The sequence below is a fragment of the Periplaneta americana genome, chromosome 5 (genome assembly GCF_040183065.1).
Source record: "Periplaneta americana isolate PAMFEO1 chromosome 5, P.americana_PAMFEO1_priV1, whole genome shotgun sequence".
NCBI lineage: Eukaryota > Metazoa > Arthropoda > Insecta > Blattodea > Blattidae > Periplaneta > Periplaneta americana.
Genome location: NC_091121.1, coordinates 44,178,996 through 44,206,595, shown reverse-complemented (window position 1 = coordinate 44,206,595; position 27,600 = coordinate 44,178,996). Strand labels below are relative to the sequence as shown.

The window sequence follows — 27,600 nt, the reverse complement described above, 5'->3', positions numbered from 1 at the left end:
TGTTGGGATCTTTACGTACAGCTATTCTGTATGACTGATAGCTGTACGTAACGATCCCAACAGTAGGTTTTTTTTCTCTTCTCTCCTTCCTTCCACCTGAAGACGAAGGGAGAACCACCCTTCGAAACGTTGTGTCTTAATTTTTTGATTGTGACAACCAGCAATGGAAAAAGTCCAAACTCCTCACCTAAACATTTTTAAATTCGTTTTCAGAACGAAATATTTTATAAGTAAATGGTGTAAAATAACGAATTTATAACCTTCGGATATATCTTTACCAGTAGCGTTTCTAGTAACTAACGAATACGTTATACCGATACTCTTTACAACAATAGTAAAGAATTTCCGATACTCTTTACAACAATAGAACAGAAATGTAACTTGGTCTTTATATGTGCAAATTCACATCAGATGTTAATAAAAGCAGAGACCGGAACTTTGGCAGAATGACTTTTTAAATGTGTTACCCTTTTCTGCCTTTTTAAATATAAATGCCTAATTTACAAAATAAATCCTTTTTTGTCATTATTTTATTATTTATCTATTATTAATTAATTTATTATTAAAAATTGCCTACAGGTATATTTTAATGTATTTATATAACTGCTACAATGAAAGTGACTTCACCGAATGTATGTTATTGTCTTTCATTCAGTTCATATTCTCTTTGCCACAATGAGTGCTGCCGTGCAAAATTGTATAACAGTAAGCGTTTTAATTATCGCTTGTGCTTTGACAAGGCAACAATGAGTGCGGGTCTAACGTAATTTTTAACGGTTATTTTTCTTTCAGTTTTCATTGCGACATTTTTGTAGCTAGCTAAATATTTCATATCGCGACATATCAGTACAACCACTTTCCAAGGCTAATGGGAAGAAGATTTCTTTGCTTCCAACAGTAATTGCAACATCAAGTCGAAAATCTCAATTTGCATTCGACTTATGTGAAGCTTTTCTTGCTGCCGAAATCCTTTTGTTGAAAATACAAGGTTGTGGGTCTAGTGCAAGGTTTTTTAATTGCCTTTTATTGCGTATTTTAGCTATTTATAATACCTTTTTGCCTGCCTATTTCAGCTATTTATGATGCCTTTTTGCCTACCTATTTTAATGATTCATAATGCATAAGCTTCCAGTCTCTGATAATAAGTTTCTTCCTGGTCTGTACACAATGTGATTCTCCTCATTAGCCCTTTTCGCATACTCAGCAACATTTAAGATGTTATAGTAATTGTACTTGCTGCACGAATTCTGTTTATAAAGTTATCCCTGCCAGTAGATATCTCGTGATAAGCGCTATCTCGTAAGTAAACCCATAGAAAACAGTCCATGGGAGTTAAATCCGGGGATCTCGGGGACCATTCTTTTAAAGAGCAATGCAATCCTATTCATCTGCCGGGACCATGTCTATTCAAAATAGCATTAATATCGTGTGAACGGATGACCATCCTGCTGAAACAGCATACCTCGAAGTTTGGCTAGTGGCACATCCTCCAACAGATTATCCAACTCCCTCACGAAATGCAGAGTAGCTTGCAGCGACGACATTCCTTTCGATTATATTATAGGTGTAAATGATCTGGTTGTCAAACGTTTATACTGAATCGACGTTGGATGTGCAGTTCTTTCCGGCAATGAGGGTTGTGGTCGACATAGTGTTAGTTATGGCGGTTGATGTGGCCATTTTTTCCAAATATACATTCATTGTCCATAAAATTATTCTTCTTGTCAACCCGAACATGATCGCCTGTCATAGTCTGGGTAGACCACCCAACTAACTATTCTGTTTGTATCTGAGACAACCTGTACATACAAAGGGCAATCAATAACTTCCGGACTGCCCTGAATGTAGGCAACACAGGACGTAGAGAACGGAGAAATGATCTAGAAACAGAGAAACGCCTGGAATCTATACCAGATGCATGACTTGAAAGGCAGAGAAGAAGACTAGCCGTAAGGCGCTTATGAAGAGATTCCAGGAAAAATCGAAATAGGTCCTTGATATGTTTGCACAAAATCACGCGTAGAAGCTCATTTCTTAAAGACAATCTGTTTGATAGACTGGCTCATGGAAGCAATGAACTTCAGTGTCACGGGCATGTATGTTTAACGGTATAACAAATACAAGTGCATTTCGGAAATATATTGATTTCTCCTTGTACATTTAAATTAATAATATTTAGTAAAAATTTAATGCGTCTTTAATTATATCAAAGCAAACTATCTTAAAGATTTTATATTAGTACGTAAAATAAATTTTCTATTATACAAAAAGGGAAATAATGTAATCTTGTTTAGAACATTAATCATGCTTTCGTTGCGGATTTATTCTAAGTTTTTAAGTAGAGGTACTTTCTTAAAGGATTATCGGTCACTGCTTGTAGATCTTATTACGCGTGAATGAATCTCCACAGAAACATGATCTTATAATAGTACATTATGCAACGAGCCTATAATGGTAGTAATTAAGACGCGAGCATGTTTATGAAACGAGCGCAGCGCTCATTTCATAACTTTCATACGAACGTCTTAATTACTATTATAGGCAAGTTTCATACGACTTTTTATGCTCGACCATATTTCTAACTTGAAATTATTCATAAGTATTCATGTTATTCTTATCTGACTGGGGAGCGGAACTGACCTTGTGCAATATCTCGTAAATTGTGAGATGTGTGCAGACGCGAAAGTATTGATTTTTTTTCGAGAATCAAATGTCATTGGCCTTGATATAATCTAGAGAGTAAAATAAACATTAATCTTGATATAAACTTGAAATTGATTTAGACATTGAAAAACGAGATGACAAATTGAATTTATTTGAATATTATTTACAATTAACGCTAATTATTATAGTAACAGAACATAACCTTTTGCGACAGTATTGGATTTCCAGCCTCCGTGACGTTTCACTAGTTGTCTTTCGATTGCATATCCGAGAATAATCGATAATTGTGCTTTCATATTGCTACAATGGTGTTTTCTGATGGTTGGAACACCGGAACTTTAATGAATAGGTGTACTTTAATGAGGTCCATTAAAGGGCTGCTACCAGGTGTATAATTACTACATTTAGGCATGGTCGAGCATAAAAGTTTAAATTATAGCTTAGCTAAGGCTGAGAGAAAGAAATATACAAAGGCGAGTAGTAAGTTAGTTACAAGTCGAAATAGCGAACTGCATTTTTGTTCCTTGCAGACAACTTTAACCTTACAAACTAGACAAACACGTGACAGGACTCGATGACGTGGTGTTAGCACGACTCTGGTTCTCCACTTAAGGCAACTCAGGTCTTCACATTCACAGTGATGCGGGATTCGTCTCACGAATTTGACCTCTGCGCAACATCAAAGTTTCGCCTTAACCATTATGTACAACCTAACAACGACCGGAATGTGATTTCCTCTCCTCACACTGATAAAGTGATGCGCCACAATACGCGCCGCCCGCCGAGCGCGCTTGTAGGAGAAGTTGCCTGCAAGCCAGGGATGGTCATGCGTTGTGGTTTGAGGAACACAATGCCGTCTTTGCATGAATAAGACCCCGTCGCATACTATAACACTCGACTTAATTTGCAAAATTCGAATGTAAAAATTGCTTGCTTCTGTACTTGCTTTGACATCACACTTTTAATACCTTCCTCACTTTGTCTGCAATATAATTAATATAAAATTGAATATTACGAAGAAGACATACTGTCTATACCAGAAAGTACAGTCCCCGACTTGTCTTTCCGTGCTCTGAATTCTACTAAAATGGAGTAAGTCCGATATGTTGTAGGCAACAAACCAATTACTTTATTTGAAGAATTTATTATGATTTTTCGTGCATTAATAAAGTTTTAATTCCTGTTTTTTACAAAACTTGCATTACTGGACTTAAACTGGTTTTACTAGTAATAGAACGATGTATAAATTTTATGTTAATAAGTAAGTGATAGCTATATGACTAGAGGTCAATGCTGTCATTCAACATTGTAATGCACTCCAGCCAAATAAATAAATAAATGCACTGCAGTTTGAAGAGAACTGGTACGTGGCAAAATCTAAACCCGTGAAGAAATACTATTTCCAAAGGAAATAGGAATATGATTATTTTGTTGTTGAAGAAGACGAAAGAATTGTTTGTTTACTGTGTCTCATCCAATTTATTTCTACTCGTCATTTCAATATTAAATCACATTTCAACAAAGCCCATATTAAAAATTATGGAATAGACTATCTTTTGGGTAAGTTCATTATTACGAACTGTATATTGATTATTTATTTATATACTATTCTACTATCAAATTAAGGACATTCACTTGTTGAGTTCATTTTGTATTGAAATGAATAGTGACTTTCAAGGTTCATTACTTAAATGCTATAAATTTATGTTTCCGTAAGTGTTGATAGGAGGAAAGTTCTCGAAAATCTAAAACAGGCTAGGTGCAAAGAAATCTCAAAGAAACTACAAACAGGAAATCTAGCATAATTGTAAACTTTGAAACGAGATAACGCATTATAAATACAATGACTTTATTACAATCCTTTTTTAAAATTACAGTGCAGCCACTGATGGACGTACTGATGAGAATATTGAATACTTTGTTTATAACATCCTGTATAGGCTTCATAATGTTTCACTGATTGATTTTGTTCTTGTTTTACATCATTGGGGAATAAATTTGGCAAATTCTTCTAATTTAATTCATTCTGAGTTTGTATGTATGTATTTATTTACACTGCAAGTGGGCAAGCACCCGGTGGCAATGGTATACACAATATAATTACACAATACAAAATACAGTTATATACACAATACAATAAAATACACAATACAATTTAACACAATAATTACAATTAATATTAAAACATAAAATAACCTAATTTTACAATACAACCTACATATGTATAGTCCCTACATAAGTTTCAATAGTCTTTCACTTTACTCTCATCTCACTCACTGTAGTGGCACTATGACCCATTTCACTGACACTTTAGGACACATTTCACTGACACTATAGAACACATTTCACTGACACTATAGAACACATTTCATTGACGCTATAAATTATCACTGATCGGAACTATTCACTGCACTGTAAAACCATAACTTCACTGACTCACCTCGCTTCACTGATACAACAGTTCAAATAAGACAGATAATTTCACCCTTATGCATACTTATAAACATAACTACATTTAAGCTAAACATTTCTAGTCTAAGGCCCTCTTACACGCTATTTTTAAATAATTTACAATTCAAACCAAGAGAGTAACTCGTCAGGCTAGATAAATACATGTCACCTTAAAAAAAATTAAATATTAAATGTCACCTTAAATTTAATTTGCATTTTATACACAACTTTTTAAGTTATTCTGGAATCTCCTTAAGGAAGGACAGCCCTCAAAGACCTCTGCAGGTAGGTCATTCCAATCATTTATAGTTCTATTTAAAAATGAGAATTTACCTACATCCGTTTTCTGTTTCCTACATTTGATTTTAAAATCATGATCGTTCCTACCATAGTACGTTGGCTTTTCTAACCGAGCCGTTATGTCTACCCATGCTTTCTGACCTAGATGTGCTCTATACAATGATGTTATACTAGTTTTCCTACGTCTGTTTTCCAAAGTTTCCCATCTAAGTTCTTTTATCGTATCGTTTCCATTTTCTCTTTTACCTTTAACAAATTTAGCTGCCCTATACTGGATTCTTTCTAAGGAATTTACCTGATATATTCTATAGGGATCCCAACATGTAGTTCCGTATTCCATTAACGGTCGCACTAACGTTAGATATGCTTTTTCCCTCGATTTGGGGCTAGCCTTTATCAAAATTCTCATAATAAAGTGAAGTGCCCTCCATGCTTTACCCGTAACATTGTCAACATGCTCTCCCCAAGGAAGTTTGGAGTTTAAATACACTCCTAGGTAGGTTTAGTTTCTTGTTGAAATGCAGGATTCGCGTTTAATAGGCTACTATGCTACAGTGCGAATTTGTTAGTCGAAATGCATGAGAAAAGACTGTGGTCCTTTAATGGAACCGAACGTTTCACTAAATTTACCAGCCCACTTGCTCGTTCAAAATGCAGTGACTTCTGCGATGTGGTTGTCATGCAAGTAATCTTCAAATCTGAAGTCTGTGGTAGATGAGATGATACTAACATGACAAAAACATCACATCATGTCGGGTTAACTGCGGTAATCCAAACACACATTCGAAGCTATTTGCTTATTTGTGATTCTGTGCTTATACCTATGTTAACTTTGAGATTATCAACAGTTTCCGATATCAGACCTGCATAAGTTAAAATCTACAGCATTGCATAATGCACTGTGCAAAATGGTACCATGCTGCCACACATCCCGGTAGAAGAATTTTAAATGTAGAGTTAATAGCAATAAAATTTTGCATTGATGCTTCATTCTTCTGAAAGTTCATTGACGAACTTCGTCTTTATAGGTCGTTTTAGAGGTGAGAAAAGCGAATGCTACAGGTACATAGTAGCCCATTTTAAATACATGAATGGCATAAAGTTGCACGAAACACTTATGCGAATACGAAAATGTCCTATCTCAAAAGTATTGCTCTGCATTGCACAATAAATTGAAATTTTCATAGCATTTAAAAGGATTAAGGTTTTTGCTTAGTTGTGAAATCAAAATTGTTCACTTTCAAACAGGATTGTATTCTGTCCATGAACTAAGTAAGTAGAGGCTTCTTCTGTTCACGATGAACATACGTAATGTATTGTGCAAATCAAGCTTTCAGGTATAACTCCCTGTAAAGTTGATTTGAATAATTTCGAGGGAAAAATTGTTCCGGGGCCGGGTATCGAACCCGGGACCTTTGGTTAAACGTACCAACGCTCTCCCAACTGAGCTACCCGGGAACTCTACCAGACACCGATCCAATTTTTCCCTCTATATCCACAGACCTCAAAGTGAGCTGACAACCGTCAAGCAACCAACACTGAGCGCACACTAACTCTGTGTGACTTAAATTGTGGTTTTCTGTTAACGAACAGTGACGTGTATTATGCAAATCAAGCTTTCAGGTATAACTCCCTGTAAAGTGGATTTGAATAATTTCGAGGGAAAAATTGTTCCGGGGCCGGGTATCGAACCCGGGACCTTTGGTTAAACGTACCAACGCTCTCCCAACTGAGCTACCCGGGAACTCTACCAGACACTGATCCAATTATTGAAATTATTACGTAATGTATTAATTTCATGTTTTTATGTAGTAAATTACTAGTTACCTCTTATATTGTCTCCTGAATTCTTGAGCACTTCAACTTGTGTTACAAATGTAAATCCTCATCTGTTTTTTTTTTTTTTTTCTAGAAGTGATGAAAGAGTGTTTCCCTACCACAGATCAGCGTTTATCAAACTGTGCTTCGCGCAACCCCAGAGGTTCCACGAGCAATTCCTAAGGTTTTCGCTACTTCCACTGCTTTTCACATGTTATCTCATACTTAAAGGACAGATACTATAAAATTTATACAAAAATCACGAAAATATGAACCAATAGTAACATGAAACATCATCAATAATAATATGAATAATAATTATTATCCTAATTATTGTTTTATATTATTATTACTGTTCATACCTCTGGAGTAATGATTAGCGCGTCTAGTCTCGAAACCAGGTGACCCGGATTCGATTCCCGGTCGGGGTAAGTTACCTGGCTGAGATTTTTCCGGGGTTTTCCCTCAACCAATATGAGCAAATGCTGGGTAACTTTCAGTGCTGAACCTCGGACTCATTTCACCGAGATTATCACCTTCATCTCATTCAGACGCTAAATAATCTGAGGTGTTGATAAAGCGTCGTAAAATAACCTTCTAAAATAAAATAAAAAAATATATTATTACTAAACATCTGAAACGAAAACTGTCATTTATTACCTTTATCATGGATTTTCTGCGTGTATGTCCACCAAAATCAAAATACCGAACAGACTAAATGCAGGAGCAGAAATAACGCGACAGCTTTCTGCCATTAAATCAGATATAAAAAGAATCTGCGGATTTAAAGAAACACATTCATCCCACTGAACAAAATTATTGAGATACCAGATTTGACATATTTGTTAATTATTAAATACTAATACAGGTATAATAAATTGTGTCGGGAACAAATGAAGAACGGTACGAGTCCCCGAAAAAAGTAATAATTGAACCCCTTACGAAAAAATATAATATAATAATAATAATAATAATAATAATAATAATAATAATAATAATAATAATAATAATAATAATAATACAAATTCATAGTAATAACAACAATAATGTTTGTTTCTTTAGTCAGTCCGAAGACTGGTCGGAACAGTAGTAGTATAAATTTCTCGTATTATTATTATTACTAGCCGTACCCGTGCGCTCCGCTGCACCTTTTAGAAATAAATATAAAGTAATTACATAATTAAAATAGGACATTTGATCCAGGGAACATTCGTGTTTGATATAAGGATAAATCGTTTATTATGTTACTTAATTTAAATTGTATTTGCATAATTAAAATGCGATCATTTTGATCCAGAGACCACTCATTTGGTCATAAAAATTATTTTAGGAAATACAGGAAACGAATGTACAGAATAGCCTATCAAGTTTTCTGTGCATAAGAAGCTATTTTAATCTTAACTGTCCTCGATTCACTCAGAAGTTACTGTAATAACATTATAGCATTATGTCCATATAGAGAAACTACGCTTCCAATGGTGAAATAATAATTAATTATACAAATCGGTTAATTTAGCTTCTGATATTACTTCATACAAACACAGAAACATTCTCTGTACGCTATCTTTCATAGCTTTCGAATGTTGCTGTCCAAGGCCCCTTATAGACAAAGTAATTTGTTTTTTAAATCATTACACGGCCTTGGATGGCAGTTATTTTAATTTTAAAACTCATTTATCTCATTAAATATCAGTCCTATCAAAATTGTTCAAGGCATAAAACTTATCGGAAATTATTTTTAAAGAAACTTTTGTTATGTAACATTTTTCACAAAAATCAATAATAAGCGAGATATTTCGATTTATTTAATTCAGGTCCCCTTATAACCCCCCTTTTAAATAATATATTTTGAATGCCATATAGCCTAAAATCTAAGTTACAACGAACTTAATTTATATTCCAATTTTCATCGAAATCCGTTCAACCATTATCGCATGAAAAGGTAACAAACATACAGACAGACAGACAGACAGACATACAAACAAAAATTTCAAAAAAGCGATTTTCGGTTTCAGGGTGGTTAATTGTATAGCCTATGTTAGGACCAATTATTTTTGGAAAATCGAAAATTACCAGAAAAATTTCGGCTACAGATTTATTATTAGCATAGATTATTATTATTATTATTATTATTATTATTATTATTATTATTATTATTATTATCATCATCGTCATCATCATTCTGAGACACCATGCGTTAAAACGGCACTGAATGTTGTATCATAAAGCTGATTGTTTCTTATTTTCTAATGTTCTTATGAAATCTCGTTGTACTGATTAATGGCAAATCTGTAAGTTAATTTCTATAAAATTAAAAATGCAATATTTTGACAATTTATATGCATTATTAACACGATTGCAATGTTGTTAGTTGCTTCAATAAATGTGTAGTAGTAGTAGTAGTAGTAGTAGTAGTAGTAGTAGTAGTAGTAGTAGTAGTAGTAGTAGTATTTTAGTAGTAGTATTTTAGTAGTAGACCTAATAATAATATAATAATAATAATACTTACTTACTTACATACTTACTTACTTACTTACTTACTTACTTACTTACTTACTTACTTACTTACTTACTTACTTACTTACTTACTGGCTTTTAAGGAACCCGGAGGTTCATTGCCGCCGTCACATAAGCCCGCCATTGGTCCCTATCCTGAGCAAAATTAATCCATTCTCTATCATCATATCCCACCTCCCTCAAATCCATTTTAATATTATCCTCCCATCTACGTCTCGGCCTCTCCAAAGATCTTTTTCCCTCCGACCTCCCAACTAACACTCTATATGCTTTTCTGGATTCTCCCATACATGCTATATAATAATAATAATAATAATAATAATAATAATAATAATAATAATAGCAATTAAAGAAAACGTATTAGAAGAGTTCCTCGGTTGCACTACAGGTTAAAGAGGTTCCGCGGTGGAAGAAGTTTGAGGAAGACTGCCATAGATTCATCATTCAGACTTTTGTAAACTTTGTGCGTTATATATTGTACCCATGTAGACTTTCGAACTCGGAACTGGAGCCGTCTGCTCTTGTAATGAGAGATGGGGCATTATAGTAATAGGTTTGGGGTCTCATATCCCACCAGACACTTTAAGGGGAAGCGCTTAGTATGCAGGAGACCAGATTCTATCCCCGTCGCATTTGTACCGAGCCATCTCATGTTGCAGGAGATCAACTACGACTCCCCGCGGGGGGGTGTGAGCGTCATCACGGAGAAGGGTGACGTCACTACCAGCTACCTGCTGATCCAGAGAGCCAACACGCCCGACTCGGGGAAGTACACCTGCAACCCCTCCAATGCCAACCTCAAGACTGTGGTCGTTCACGTGCTCAACGGTGAGTCTCAACTGTGTTGTATTGATATAGTCTTTCCTGACACCTGATCTCAGGTGAACCTACCTTGATGATGGGACCTGTAAGTATTTCTGAAAAGAGGGAAAAATAATTGGGAAAGGCCGTGTCGGTGAGACTCCCGCGGAGTTTTATATACGTTGGACAGCAAGGCCCAATTGTATAAAATTCCCTGACTAAAGATCAACTTTTATCGAAGATCAGAAAGTGAACTGAGTTCAGACACTTATTGTATAAAACTTTCATGCGATCAAATTACCTTGGTTCAAATGCAATCCAAGTTCACGTGAAAAGGATTTGGCAACATCGCATAAACAGGTGAAGTATGTATTGCGCGGGCCATGTTGTACAGGTTTGTTCAGTGTTGCCAATTTAACGACTTTAACTCTTTTTCAACGACAATTTCTTTTAACTTTTATGTTGCTTAAATAGGGATTTAGTGATCTTTTTAGCACCCCATAGTGACAACATTTAATCTTTCTTTGTTGATAATGAGAAATCTAGCGACTTTCCAACTACTTTTTGACGAATTTCCGTACACTCTGTTGGAGACACTGGTTTGTTTTGTGCATTGTAAATAATGGCGGACAATAAGAAGGTTGCCCGTTCTCCAAATTGTTATCATGTATGGTGTTTGATACTGCTAAACATAATAAAGCTTTATAAAACGAATTTTCGTTTAATAATACAGTTAATTGAAAATTCATGAAAGTACCTATCATATCCATTAATAATTAATAGTAGTTATAAACATAATGTGATTATAGGTTAAGTTATTTGATACTGCTGAACACGATATAAAATATAAGAATGTGTGTGTATTAATACAAGAAATTGAATATATATATATATATATATATATATATATATATATATGTATATATATATATATACCATGTCTATTAATATTAATAATAATGGTTATTCTTTTCGCACAATCTGCCACACGTATATTTCAAATAGAAAAGAAATAACTGAACTTGGATCATCTAACTTAATCGGAGAAATTTCTTCAGTTAAAGTTAACTTTAGTTTAAGACAAATTAATCTCAGATTAGACTGTATACAACACAAAATTCCAAGTTCAGCTAGAACGAGGATCAATTTAACCTCTGATCTAAGCTTAAATGGTTTATACAATCGGCCCGTAAGAGGTGTGTTCTATAGGTTGATTGTGAAATGAAAGACAAGTTAGCTATACTTACTTACAAGTGGCTTTCAGAGTATCCAGAGGTTAATTACCACCCTCAAATAAACTCGCCATCGATCTCTATCCTGAGAAAGATTAATCCAGTCCCTATCATCATATTCAACCTCCCTCAAATTTAATATTACCCTCCCATTTATGTCTCGGCCTCCCCAAAGTATTTCCCCCCCCCCCCCAGATCTCCCACCTAATACTATATATGCATTTCTGGATTTACCCATACGTGTCTATACCCTGCCCACCTCAAACGTCTGGATTTTTTATGTTCCTAATTATGTTAGGTGAAGAATGCAATGCGTACAGTTCTGCGTTGTGTAACTTTCTCCATTCTCCTGTAACTTCGAGCGTATTCCGAATCTCAGTCCTGAGCAATCTGATGGCATCACGGTGTTCCGAATTTCAACATTGACGTCACTAATGCTCCACCGGTGTCGCACCGGTTCCATCAGCTTGCAGGGATGGTGGCAGTATCCATCAGTGAATAATTATTATGTTATTTTACGACGCTTTATCAACATCTCTGGTTATTTAGCGTCTGAATGAGATGAAGGTGGTAATGCCGGTGAAATGGGTTCGGGGTCCAGCACCGAAAGTTACCCAGCATTTGCTCATATTGGGTTGAGGGAAAACCCCGGAAAAAACCTCAACCAGGTAACTTGCCCCAACCGGGAATCGAACCCGGGCCACCTGGTTTCGCGGATAGACGCTCTAACCGTTACTCCACAGGTGTGGATTCCATCAGTGAATCTGATTGGTTCTTGTTTAGGGCGGGAATTAGCAGACGAATGACATCGTGTACTGTTGGGTCATGGCGGTGTGCTGCTGTATTGTTTGTAATGAGCACAACGTAAAAACAATATGTTAATGGCTTATGAGCGAACATATCAACGGACCAGTTATTACTACTGGTTCAAGAAATAAATTGTTTATGCTCTCCTTTCTTTGAACGAGATGACAGTACGGAAATGTCGCAAAATCTTGCTAGCGTAGCACAGACAGCAACTTGTACATTCGCCATGACAGCCATCGAGCCTTCCAGCAGTTTTGTTCCTATTTCGCTGCAGCGTGACGTCATTGTTGTCCCCCGACTCTTTACCTTTGTTCCTCTCTCAATGTGAGAGTCCAAGTTTCACAACTATGCAATTATATATGCATTTCTATATTTACCCATACGTGTACATGCCCTAACCATTTCAAACGTCTGGATTTAATGTTCCTAATTTTGTTAGGTAAAGAATACAATGCGTGCAGTTCGTTTTGTAACTTTCTCCGTTCTCCTGAATTTCATCCCTCTTAGCCTAAAATATTTTCCTAAACACCTTATTATCGAACACTCTTAACCTCTATTCCTCTCTCAAAGTGAGAGTCCACGTTTCACAACCATACAGAACAAGCAATATAACTGTTTTGTAAATCCTAACTTTCAGCTTTTTCAGCGCAGACTGGATGACAAAAGCTTCTCACCCGAATAATAATACGCATTTCCCATATTAAGCAATATGTTACCTTTATAAAAAAAAGGTCTCTCAATTTTCCTAGTAAAAATTAATCCACTATAATTTAATTACCAAAGAAAATCTTTCGAATCGAATATTTATCCAGAATATAATCTTTTATAATAGAACTGTTGGTTCGGAACGGAGGTGTTGAAACCTCGAGTAACGCATGGCCTGTTCAATGACACTGACTCTCGTGATAACGCGTTGCTTTTTTGTCTTAGGGCCACCAGCTCCGTTCTTTTTTTTTTTTAGTCTCATCGACTTCTCACTATATGTATCGATTTTCGACAAATAAATGAGGCGCGCGGTGACTGCGTGCGAGCGCGTCCCTTCCTGGGGCAGGCAATTTGTTTACCTCGTGCCGCGGTTTCTGAGAGCTTTTCGTTGACGCTTATCGCTTCGCCGTTAGGGAGATTTGGCAACGTAGGCATCTGCTGCAAGGAGTCTGGGTCCGGACAGGTGGCTTTTTCTTGCCTGTGTTTTTCAGTTCGACGATATGAGGCTGTTATGAGGAACAGAATTTTCTGCATCGGTGATGCAGAGGTTACTTAATTTTGGAAACGGTAAAACTGTAGGTAGGAAATTAAATACTTCGAGAAAACCTTTCACTAATTACAAGTTGGATTAGCTGGGACTTCAATGCCGGTCGTCATTGTTCAAAGCCTTTCTGCTAACGGGTTAAGCCTTGCAGCGTGTTCCGAATCTCACCGGTCCGGTGGCATCAATGACGTCATGTTGCAGCGAAATAAGGAACAAAACTGCTGGAAGGATCGATGGCTGTCATGGCGACTGTACAAGTTGTTGTCTGTGCTACGCTAGCAAAATTTTGCGAAATATTCGTACTGCCATCTCGTTCAAAGAAAAGATAGCATAAACAATTTATTTCTTGAACCGGTAGTAATAACTGGTCCGTTGACATGTTCGCTCATAAGCCATTAACATATTGTTTTTACGTTGTGCTCATTACAAACAATACAGCAGAACTAAAGCAGAACACACAGCCATGACACAACAGTGCACGATGTCATTCGTCTGCTAATTCCCGCCCTATACAAGAACCAATTAGATTCACTGATGGCGGCTGATGGAGACTGCCACCACCTCTGCAAGTTGATGGCACCGGTGCGACACCGATGGAGCATCAGTGACGTCATCGGTGAAATTCGTAACACCGTGATGCCATCGGATTGCTCACCGGTAAGATTCGGAATACGCTCTTGGCTTTTCTGAACCGACGTACGCGACGTGCAAGATGCGAGGCCCGTCTCGCACAAATCCAGACTACAGGAGAGATAATGAGTGGTTTCTATGGCTGCGAGGTGCGCAGACCTCGCATCTCACAGTTGTAGAAACCACTCACTATCTCTCCTGTAGTCCAGATTTGTGCGAGACGGGCCTCGCAAGTCGCATGCGTCGGTTCAGAAAAACCAAGGCTTAACGAGCACCAGCGTGCTCCTGAGACTAGGAAAGAAGACGATAGGTTCAGGATGAGATGACAAGAGAGGAGACGAGTCGATACGAGAGGGAAAGGGACGAGAAGAGAAGTTAGATTAACGACGAAATGACAGGAGAGGAAATGAAAGTATAGAAAAGGAGACAAGACGGAACTAGAGGACAGGAGAGGAGAGGAAACGGGATGAGAGGATAGACGAGAGGGCAGGAGAGGAGAGAAGGAAGAGGAAAGAGGGGAGGAATGAAGAGAAGAGCCGAGACAAGACGGGACGAGAAGAGGAGAGATTTTTTTATTTTTATTTTAGTAGGTTATTTTACGACGCTTTATCAACATCTTACGTTATTTAGCGTCTGAATGAGATGGTGATAATGCCGGTGAAATGAGTCCGGAGTCCAGCATTTGCTCATATTGGGTTGAGGGAAAACCCCAGAAAAACCTCAACCAGGTAACTTGCCGCGACCGGGATTAGAACCCGGGCCACATGGTTTCGCGGCCAGACACGCTAACCGCTACTCCACAGGTGTGGACAAGAGGAGAGAAGATAGGAAAGGATACGAGAAGAGAGGCGAGGATAGAAGGGGAGAGGAGAGAAGATAGGACGAAAGGATATAAAAAAGAGAAGACGGAATAAGATGACAGGAGAGGAGACGAGGGGAGACTAGACGATGGAGGAGAAGTCGAGACGGGACGAGGGAATAGGAAAGGGGACGAGAGGAGACGAGAACAGAGGATAGGAAAGAAGACGAGAGGAGAATAGATGATAGGAGAGGAGACAAGATGGGACGAGTGGGTAGAAGAGACGAAACGAGGCGGACTGTAAGATAGGAGAGGAAACGAGACGAGAGGCCAGGAAAAGAGAGGAGATTAGACGTGACGAGAAGATAATAGAGGAGACGAAAGGAGAGAAGATGGAACAAGAGGAGTCGAGACGTGACGAAAGGACAGAAGAGGAGTGGAAAGGAAAGGAGACGCGAGAACAGAGTATAGGAAAGGAGACAAAAGGAAAGAATAGGTACGAGACGAGATGATAGAAGGGATAAGACGATATAATATAATATAAGAAAATTTATTTTATTTCTTCAGTCCAAATGACTTATGAATATTTAAAAACAACAAAAAATATTTATAAATATAAATAATTCATTGAAGTTAAAACATTTACTGCTAACGTTTTCGTCTATTTGGCATCTTCAGGGATATATTCAAACTATCTAATGTGGTACATTAATTTTACAGTGATTGGAATAACATACATAAACAATCTTAAAATAAATATATTAAAATCATATATACAAATAAAATAAAATAATAAACTACAGTTGAGTTAATTATTGTTTTTAATAATATATTTGTGTGATGGTTAGAACCAAATCAGTATTCATATCTACTTAAATTTATAACAATAATTAAAACAACTATAGAAAAACAAGTTGTTAAAATTATGGACATTAAAACAGGTTCAAATTATATAAATGTTACCTTGTGTTTAAGATTGATTATTTCTAAATGTATCTTATTAATGTATTACACATGATCATATATATGTGTTTTATAAATTAATGGTTTGTGGCATTATGTCAAGCATTATTGAAATAATAAAATCTTGTGGTTCATGTTAATTCCAATATTAAACTTCATTTATTAGCAGACATCGAAATCTTTCAAATGGATCCTTCAATTTTAGTTTAAAAGTAGAATGTATATTCATATCTACTTCAATTTATAACCATAATTAAAAACAATAATTAACGAGACGAGGCTAGAGGAGAAGAGAGGAGACGATATGATACAAGTGTGGACGAGAACAGAGGAGAGAAAAGTAGACTCGACAAGGGATAAGACAAGGCGAGGCGAGGGAAAAGAGAGGAGATGGAATGAGATAAAATGAGGTAAGCAGTCGACAGGAGACGATACAAGACAAGATAATTGGAGATAAGAGCTGAGAGGGAAGGAGAGGAGAAGAAATAGGAGCTTAAAGTAGTAGAGTAGACAGGACGAGGAGAAAGGAGAGGAGACGAAGATAGAGGAGAATATTAAGAGGTTACGAGAGGAGACGAGGTCAGAGTATAAGAGTCGAGAGGAGAGAAGAAGAGACGAAGAAAATGACGGACCACGATTGAAGATGATGGCCTTCACATTCTATTCAATTTGTAACAGAATTATGTATTAAGAGGTTAGGTACAGCTTACAGCACTAAAATTTTGGAAATATTCAACATTTTTTCCCTCCATTACTGTATCTTGTACAATAATGAAAATTAGTATGTGTAAAACGCTGTCCTTCTGCTATATAAAAAAATATTTTTACGATTTAAAAAAATTATTTACATTTTTTTTTCAAACTTCAGTTCACTGTGCAGTGATGAAGCGTTTCCCACATAACTCAAAAACTATCCAACATTCTGTGATGAAATTTTGTGTGTATTTATGCATGTCATGTCTACAATATGATGCAAGATCACTTCTCTACCTTTTATAGATTGTCTGATAAAAAATAAATCCATTAAAAATGGTCAAATATCAGTATTTTCTTATAACACAAAATAAAAAAAACGTTACTAATTTAGGAAGGTAGTTGAAAGAGTATGATATTGTAAACATGAGTTTCAGCAATAAAATAAAAGAGAGAAAACACGAAAAAGTTAACAAGTGTATGAGTTATGAGGGAAACGCTTAATCACTGCACATTGAACTACCATCATAATGAATTTTGAAAAAAAAAAAATATATATATGTATATATATATATATATATATATATATATATATATAAACAATTTTTTAAATCCTAAAAGTATTTTTTTCATATAGCAGAAGGACAATGTTTTACGCATACCAATTTACATCATAGTACAATATACAGTAAGAGTATTATGTACGTCAACGACCACAAATATTATCAGAAAATGCAGACTCTAAATTTCTAAAATTTTATAAGAAAATGAACTCACGATTGGACAAAAATTACAAGGTACCACAACAAGACTTATTAGAACTTAAATATGTGATAAAAAGTATAAAAAAGGTTACTAATATATTTTTTTGAATTCAATTTTTAATTTACATTAAATTTTCCAAAATTTTAAAATGTTCACACATATTATTTCATAACTCCACAACCATTAGAGATAGAATTCTGAAATGTTGTACACTGATTTAGCTTGCATTTGTGCAAAAGGTAGACTACAATAATGCCCATTGCCTTGAAAATAGAAAAATTAGGTCACAAAATATTATATAAATTTTAATATATTTTATATAGGACAAATCAAAAATTAATTGAATTAAAATAAACACCTCTACATGTCTGAGAGTAGTCTGCTATTCAGAAATAAGTGTTTATCACGTGCAGGAGAAATGTTAAAGACGTCAGAGAGACCATAACAATGTTATGGTTACCAAATGATGTAACTGCAGTATTTTTTTGTTTTTTTTTTTTTTTGTTTTTTCATACTTTGATAAAAGTGGATTGAAAAATATTATTAGTAATCGTTTTATGCTTTTATCAGATATTTAAGTTCTAATAAGTCTTTTTGTGGTACCTTATGATTTTTGTGTAGTTGTGAGTTCATTTTCTTATACAATTTTAGAAATTTAGAGCCTGCATTTTCTGATAATATTTTTGTGGTCGTTCACGTACATATAATGAAGGAAAGAAATGTTGAATATTTCCAAATATTTTACTGCTAATACCTAACCCCTTAAAATACCAAAATTAAATCACTGCGTGAATTTTATTTTTTTATTATTATTTTATTGGGTTATTTTACGACGCTTTATCAACATCTAGGTTATTTAGCGTCTGAATGAAATGAAGGTGATAATGCCGATGAAATGAGCCTGGGGTCCAGCACCGAAAGTTACCCAGCATCACTGCGTGAATATTCAGCACTGTGCGTAGATATAAAGTTGAATGTAACATCTTGGAAACGCCACATCATTCGCGTGATGGCTTGTGAAATGCTGCTTGTATATAAATAATGTAGCAAGCTTACCTAGAATGTGAGTCAGGTTGTCACATTTTATTTCCAGACGACAGTGAAGAATACTGTGCTGCAAGAAACACTACATTGGAATAATCTGGCGTCTCACACTTTTGAAATTCAATTCCGACACACTTGGAGATACAGGCAAAGACACCTTAACAATGATTTTAGAGTTAATGGCTTTTCTCCGATCGGTAATGCCACCATCGCGAACTGGATGCGTTTTATGAAGTTTTTTCAACATCATATCATTGCGACATTAGCTCGGCTGTTGAAAAACAATCGCAGTATCCGACCACGCAGAAACAGACACCCACGTTCATTACTGTAAGGGCGGAAGTGTAGGCAACATAGCTCGGTTTACGTCCCACTGAAGAGTATTGTGCAGAGAGAGCTATACTGAAAGTTCACAGGTTCAAACCCCATTGAGGGCGTTGTTTGCACAGGGGATTTGTAATTTAAGTCTTTGTAATCATGTTGTACAAATTAGAACCCTAATATACACATTGTACACTGGTAATACTGTAATTAGGAGATGTTCTATTATTATTATTATTATTATTATTATTATTATTATTATTATTATTATTATTATTGGGGCCTCTACTATTTCTACTATTTATACATGACATTTGCAAAAGAATAAGTTCAAAGTGCCTATTATTTGCGGATGACCTGGAAATCTTTCGCAAAATCAATAGCCTGACTGATTGTCAAATTTTGCAAAATGATATAAACGCTATTGCGCTTTGGTCAGCTTCTAATGAATGAAAATTAATGAATGTAAAACATTTGTCATTTCCTTCTCAAGAAAAACTACATCTTCAAAATTTAATAATTACGCTCTTAATAATGTCAACATAATTAAGAAATACTGTATTAGAGACCTTGGAGTTCTATTTTATTTCCAAATTACATTTTCATAATCATGTTCAACATACATACAATCATTCCATAAGAATGCTTGGACTTATAAGGTCTATAACTTATTCTTTTTCTACTCCTGCTACTCTACTAGTTTTATACAATATAGAAGTCAGATCCAATCTTGAATATGCATCTGTTTGGAATTCTATTACTGTTACTGATTCGGTTAAATTGTAAAATATTCAAAGAAAATTTTATTTTCTTATGTTCGTTTAGATTTCTACCAACTTCCTCTGTTTTCAATTATGAACTAACCTGTAATTATTTTAATTGTTCTAGTCTTTATGCCAGACGTCTTGATCTCGATTACGTATTCTTTTCTAAGGCTATAAAGGGTGACATTCTTTTTGAATCCATCATAAGTAATTTGTACCTTCGTGTTCCTTCTAAAGGACTAAGATTTCAAAAAATATTTTATACAAGTAAGTCTAAATCTCTTTCCCCGGTTGCCAGATGCATAAAATTTGCCAATTTGTATGGTATGAAATTGGATTAATGTATAATTTGGATATTTATATTGTTGTTATTTTAATATTGGATTCTAATTCAAATCTAACACATGTTTTGTTATTATGTTGCAATTGAGTTATTCTTCATTTTCACATCTTCTATCCATGAATGTCTATTCATGTACAGTAAGTACATTTACTGCAGTTATTGTCATTATTTGTAATTATTGAATTATTTTTAATTATTGTCATTATTTTTAATATTGTTATTATTTGTAATTTTTGTCATTTATGCTGAACTGTTGTACAGCACACTAAAATATTAGTAAATAAAATCATTATTACTCTTATTCTTGTTATTGTTATGATTTTTATTGTTGTTTTTATTAGTATTATCATTGCTGTTATTATTATTTTTTTTTCAACACCTGACTCTGTTTTAATACTATATTATACATTACTGAGATCGAAACTTGAATATGCATCTATTACTGTTCGGCAAAACTGGAAAATATTTAAAGGAAATTTATTTCATTAAGTTCGTACAGATTTCTGCCTAATAACTCCAGGTATAAAAACATGCGAGCACTTTAAATGTCGAAGCTTGTATGCTAGACGTCATGATCTCGATTACTTATTCTTATGTAAGGTCCTTAAAGGTGACATCAATTGTTAATCTTTCTTAAACAGTGTCAGCCTTCGTATTCGTATGAAGGACATGAGACATCACAAACTCTTCTATATTAGAAATTCTAAATCTTCCTCGCCGGTCTCCAGATGTATTAAACATGCTAACTTACATGTAGGCGATTTCGATCCATTCAATCTATAGAAGTATTAGAATATGGCAATGTCTTTTCTAATATTATTTGCATAATCCTTATTATAATAATAATAATAATAATAATAATAATAATAATAATAATAATAATAATAATTTATTTTAGCTGGCAGAGTTAAGGCCGTAAGGCCTTCTCTTCCACTCAACCAGCAAAATGTGTATATACATATGCATGAACTTACAAAGAATTCAACAATTTGATTTAGATGAGAGGTACATGTATACAAGAGTTATTTACGAATTAAACAACAAAATACTATGAACTATTAATTAAACACTGAAATAAACTGTGTAGCAGAATTAAGCTAAAATACATAGAATGTTAATATATTTCAAATGATATTAGATAATAGAAAGAGATTATTATGAGACAATTTTGAAAATATAGCACAATCAGGATGATGTCTAAAGAAAAAAGTAACAATGTAGTCAGTGATAGTTTAAATCAGTACGATTGGAGTACACAAATTGGTAATACTTTTGTAACAATCAACTCTTTTCCATAACATTTTATAGTATTAATTCTTGTAAATTAATCATTGTAATCTATATTCTTCATTTTGTTGTTATCTCAATTATTTAATTTGTACCATAGTTGTTTATTTTATTGTATTTTATTGGCCAATGGCTGTTGTCCAGCACATAAATATCAATAAATAATAAATTATTATTATTATTATTATTATTATTATTATTATTATTATCATTGGTGTATAATTGTTATTCACAGCTTATTTCATTCCTTTCGTTAGACAAACTTAAATCTTATAGTAAATTGTAACTGAACTTCTATTATATTTTTGTGCTTAAAGTACTCTTTGTCCTCTGTGGCAGCTCACAAAGGTGAGAAGATTTTTCTAAAGTAAATTATTCTAATTCCATTACTCTAATTCCTGCATAGGCCTAGACATTACATCGTAGGAATTTTCTCAATTCTCCTATCACTTTTTATTTAATAAAATTTATTAGACTCCATTTACATCATTCTCGAATAAATTTACTCATATTTACTGGATGTGAACAAAACATGATTAGTAGTTTAGGGGAAGTACTGTACCGTACATAGAAGGGTAGTCATGTGGCATGCATGTCCATAGGCACTTTTTCATATGAGGAATTTTGAAAAGGAAATTTTCGTGAAAATCTCGAACTAGACTTTTTGCGGAACAGATATATTATGGGGGCCAAACTCCTGATTGGCTGAATGGTATGAATTTTGATATCGCTATAAATTTGTATTTCAATCTGGCTATATAAAATATAGGTCTATTGCTAACTTCTAAATTAATGGACAGTTTTCGTAGAAATGTCATATTTTATTTTTGGTCCAGCCGTCTTTTGAAAAAAAAAACACTAGTACAAATACGAGTGTGTTCATAAAAGACGAATATTTTCACTGGTCAAGAAATACAACATGAGAAATTAATAAAATTTTATTATTTAATTTCTTTATTTCGGTAGCATTTACAGCTCATCGATAATTAATAAATTGCAGCTTATCGAATAGGCCTAATAACTAAGAACGCTATTCAACTGTTACTTCACCAGATCTATTGTGTTTTGTGTCCTATGGAGAAAGATGGCCCCCATAATTGAAGAGTGTGATACCGAAACGCGTTAAGTCCAATTTTGTGGAAGGACTGGGTTAGTTTCTTTTATAGTGTCAGTGAAATGTGTCATAGTGCCAGTACAGTGAGTGAGATGAGAGTAGAGTGAAAGAGTATTATCAGCAGAGACCGGAACTTTGGCAGAATGTCTTCTTAAATGTGTTAAATCTATCTTCATTTTGAAAGTAAATCTGTACGAATTATACCTTTGTGATTGAAACTTCACAGTTTTATGTTGCCCTCTTCTGCCTTTTTTTAATATAAATGCCTAATTTACAAATAAATGTTTTTTCCTTTATTTATCTATTATTTTATTATTAAAAATTGCCTGCAGGTATATTTCAATTTATTTCTATAACCGCTACAATGAAAGTGACTTCACCGAATGTATATTATTGTCTTTCAGTCAGTTCATATTCTCTTTGCAACAGTGAGTGCTGTCGTGCAAAAATGTGTAACAGTAAGCATTTTAATTATCGATTGTGCTTATTTGACAAGGCAACAATGAGTGCTGGTCTACCATTATTTTTAACGGTTATTTTTCTTTCAGTTTTCATTGCTACGTTGTTGTAGCTAGCTAAATATTTCATATCGCGACATATCAGTACAACCAAACACAAAAATGCACTTTCCAAGGCTATTGGGAAGAAGATTTCTTTGCTTCCAACAGTAATTGCAACATCGAGTCGAAAATCTCAATTTGCATTCGACTTATGTAAAGCTTTTCTTGCTGCCGAAATCCCTTTGTAGAAAGTGCAAGGTTGTGGGTCTAGTGCAAGGTTTTTTTAATTACCTTTTAATGCGTATTTTAGCTATTTTACTGCCTTTTTGCCTGCCTATTTTAGCTATTTATGATGCCTTTTTGACTGCCTATTTTAATTATTCATAATGCCTAAACTTCCGGTCTCTGGTTATCAGTATCAATGTGAAACTTATATAGGGCCTATACATATGTAGGTTGTAATGTAAAATTAGGTTCACTTATTAATTAGTTTATTTTATTTATTATTATTAATTATAATTATTGTGTATTAATTGAATTGTGTATTGTTTTTGTGTGTGCCACTGCCCCGGGTGTTTGCCCACTTGCAGTATAAATAAATACAAACATACATCTACTGATTTACGGACTGATCGACTTTTCAAGTGACATGCGCAATAACACAAACTTTCAGACAAGGAATGGCGTATTTTGGAAGAAATCAAGCTTAAAATACAATGATAGAGGCCTCAAACATAATCATCTATAATGTGTAAAACATAAAAATGGACAAATTGATTGAGCGAGTTTTGGAATAACACTCTTTATTGTAACCTATAATACTGTACAGCTATTCCCTTTTTGCATTATCACAATACTTGTCTCATGAGAAAACAAAACCAGCTGAATCTATCGCCATATTTATTCGACTTTAATTGTATGAATACCTAACTGTTAACTCAGTCTGAGAGGATTTATGTAATGATTGCTTATTTTGTTATTTTCCCACAACTGAGTAATGAATGACATAGCAATATTGGCTTTTGTCTGTTGGTGGAACTGCGCTCCTCCCACAGGAAGACGACGCGATTTTGGTATCATTGATTTTGGTGATAGTGTTTTGGCTGGAAGTTAATTATGAAAACGAAGTTTAGCAAATGAAAATTACTGAACGGTGCTGAGTTCTTGGTAGAGGAAGCTGCGGTCTGCCGCCTTTTAAGTTAATCAATGTTCCTTCTTCCTGCTGTTTGCAAATAGCAGCTATAATTCAGGATTTAAACGCAGAATTAGTCGTGAAGAGATTCCGGGTTCGAAACTCGCGTCTAGTCTTACTTTTCTTACTTTCTCGTGGTATCATAAGTGTAAACGAGAATCTATTACGATGCTGAATATGTTCGATTTCGAAATTTTCGCGGAAATGGAGTTTTCAGCATCCTTAATTTCGAAAAAATCGTTTTGGCATATGGTCCGTCTATGTATAGCGATAATATGTTCTAAATTATTGGTAGGATTTCGTTCATACTCAGTATCTGCAAATCAATTTATCCTCAAATGATACAAACATTAAATAACTTACAATAATTGTTCACCGCTGTTGTGTAAAGGTTAGCACGTCTGAAAAAAATTACTATCATTAACTTTTATTACGCCATCAGTTTACTTTTGAAATTATTTGTGTGTCCCTTAAATGAAATAGTAATGGTAAATAAATAGTAATGGATAATGCAAGTTATCACTCAGTTCAGCTAAATAAGATCCCGTCCAATAACACAAGAAAAGCAGATAGGGTAAACATTGGTAATTTAGTGGCAGTGGTTATTTCGTGATACTTTTTCTTTGCTCTTTTGTCAGCTAACCAATGGTGTTACGAGATCCAAATTTCCGCCAAGGTATTGCATATGTTGTCCAGTTTCCAGAAACATACAGCAAAGCTTTGTGTGACTATTGTAGTTACTTCAGTGAGCTTTTATGTTTGCAGAGAGCAAGTTTGCGTCGACTTCTCAGGCATACAAATTTTGTGGATGTTTGTAATTACATTACAGGCTTAGTACTAAAGGTAAGCATATCATATTTGGTACAACGATTTATTGTATCTTCATGAAATTTTAGGAAATGTTTTTGGAATTTTAGATACATCCGTAGTCGCCATATAGGCTTAGCTTTACTGATAGAAATCTTAGCTGTTTGAAGCGAAATTTTGTTGAGCATTAAGTTTTACAATTTTTAAAATAGTATAAAATGTATTATAATAGGAATTTTAGAAATCTGAAGACAAGATGTGATAACAAAAAAGAAAACGGAGACGCAATGGGTTCAGTGTAGTTTCTGTTTGATTTATCATGCTAAGTGTCAATGATAAGTGCTAGATGACTTACTTGCAAGAATTGTGACAGAAGATGGAACATGGCTCCACCATTTTGGACCGGAGACAGAGGCAGACAATGGAGTGGGATCATGCAAATTCACCAAAGAAATAGAAATTCAAAAGTGCATCTTCGGCAGGAAACGTTATGGCTACTGTGTTTTTCGATTCAGAAGAACTCTTGCTTGTGGACATCATGCCACACGGAACCACCATTAATACTGACGTGTATGTTGCAACTCTCAAGAAACTTCAAGTTCGACTGAGTCGTATTCGACAATATCGGGAGAAGCAGGATGTTCTGCTATTGCACGACAACGCACAGCCATATGTCAGGCACAAGACCACAGACCAGATCAGAGAATTCGGATAGACAACACTGAAACACCCGCCTTACAGTCCTGAACTGGCATCGTGCGATTACCATCTCTTTGGTAAACTGAAGGATCCTTTCGCGGAACGAGGTTAGAAGATGACTCCCTTGTGCACGCTGCTAAAGAGTGGCTTAGACGTGTTGGTCCAGACTTTTACCGTGCTGGTCTACAGGCCCTCGTTTCTAGGTTACGTAAGGCAGTTGAAAGGGACAGGGCTTATGTGGAAAAGTGACATTTTGTTCCTTAAGGATGCATCTACATTCTGTGAAAATAGCAAAGCTGTAGGATAAAAATATAATTTTTAAACAAACGTTATGCATTACTTTGGAGTTACCCTATTAGGTAACATAGGCTATAGTAAAGTCCGTAATAAAAGTGTTCACCCTTTCAGGGCAAAAAAGATCCCTTTTCAATTTCAATTTTTACTTTGATTTCATTCTTATTATGTGTTGATATGTATTTCTATGTTTTCTTGCTATGAATATTAGACGGAATTACTATGATTGAAGTCTTGTAACAATAAATGAGAATTTCATTTGACTTTAATGAATTTTTACACAATTCTTCTACCTCTCACGAAATTATCAATGCAATATCACGAAATAACCAACCTTTCAGCTTAAGTTGTAAAAGTGGTTTTTGGCACATATTCAAGAACGTATCCAATCTTTTATGTCTCCAGATATGTACAGCAAGTTATCGTCTTTTAGATGAAAAAATCGGAAGAAGGATATATTTACACATTTGAATTTTAAATTAGTTTTCATGAAATTATCACGAAATTACCAATGTTTACCCTATGTATTATTCCTTGGCTCACCATTGCTGCTTCCGCTCTATGTCCACAAGCGTAGAAAAATAAAATATATGGACTATGTATTTAATAACATATATGGGCTAATATTTTCATAACGGGTATATTTATGATTTCCTGAAAGAACGGCTATATTTATTTAGGACTAATCTATTTAGGCAGTCACATAATTATATTGATCAATGTCTCGAAAACATATATTTCTGAATTTTAAAGAATGTCTGTCTTGTACTGGGGGTTAATCTATTTTTTGGAAGTGAAAGTTACACAACACAGAACTGCATGCATTGTATTCTTCACCTGACAATTAGGAACATTAAATCCAGATGTTTGAGTTGGACAGGACATGTAGCACGTATGGGCAAATCCAGAAATGCATATAGAGTGTTAGTTGGGAGGCCGGAGGGAAAAAAAATATTTGGGGAGGACGAGACGTAGATGGGAGGATAATATTAAAATGGATTTGAGGGAGGTGGGATATGATGATAGAGAATGGATTAATCTTGCACAGGATAGTGACCGATGGCGGGCCTATGTGAGGGTGTCAATGAACCTGTGGGTTCCTTAAAAGCCATTTGTAAATCAGTAAGTATTGCCTATTAAACATGTATGGGCCAACATTTTCATAATATGCATAACTTATTTCTAATTTTTTAAGAACTGCTGTATTACCGGGTCTTTCCCGGGGGTAAAAGGCGGTCAGAGCGTGGTGCCGACCACACCACCTCATTCTAGTGCCGAGGCCATGGAAAGCATGGGGCTCTACCTCCATGTCTCCCAAGTGCCTTCATGGCATGTTACGGGGATACCTTTACCTTTTACCTTTAAGTGAAAAGTCAAGAAAATAAAAACTATATACAGTACTCTATTAACAACGTGATGACGGAACTGAATTATTACGAAACGTGCGATGAAAGAGTAGAGTCAGCTTCATAACTGTTTTCGTTATCTTCTGTCATGTTATTTTACTATTAGGATTGTCAAATGTAATACTAACAGAGAGTTTGAG

The 27,600-nt window shown here is 34.9% G+C and overlaps 1 protein-coding gene across 1 annotated transcript in view; it reads left to right on the top strand.

Annotated features, from left to right (window-relative positions):
* Positions 1-27,600, top strand: part of LOC138699561 (zwei Ig domain protein zig-8-like) — an 853,254-nt gene that overhangs the window by 786,127 nt on the left and 39,527 nt on the right. The window contains exon 5 of the mRNA XM_069825552.1: positions 10,410-10,578. Coding sequence (XP_069681653.1) covers positions 10,410-10,578 — 169 coding nt within the window. The remainder of the gene's footprint in view (positions 1-10,409; positions 10,579-27,600) is intronic.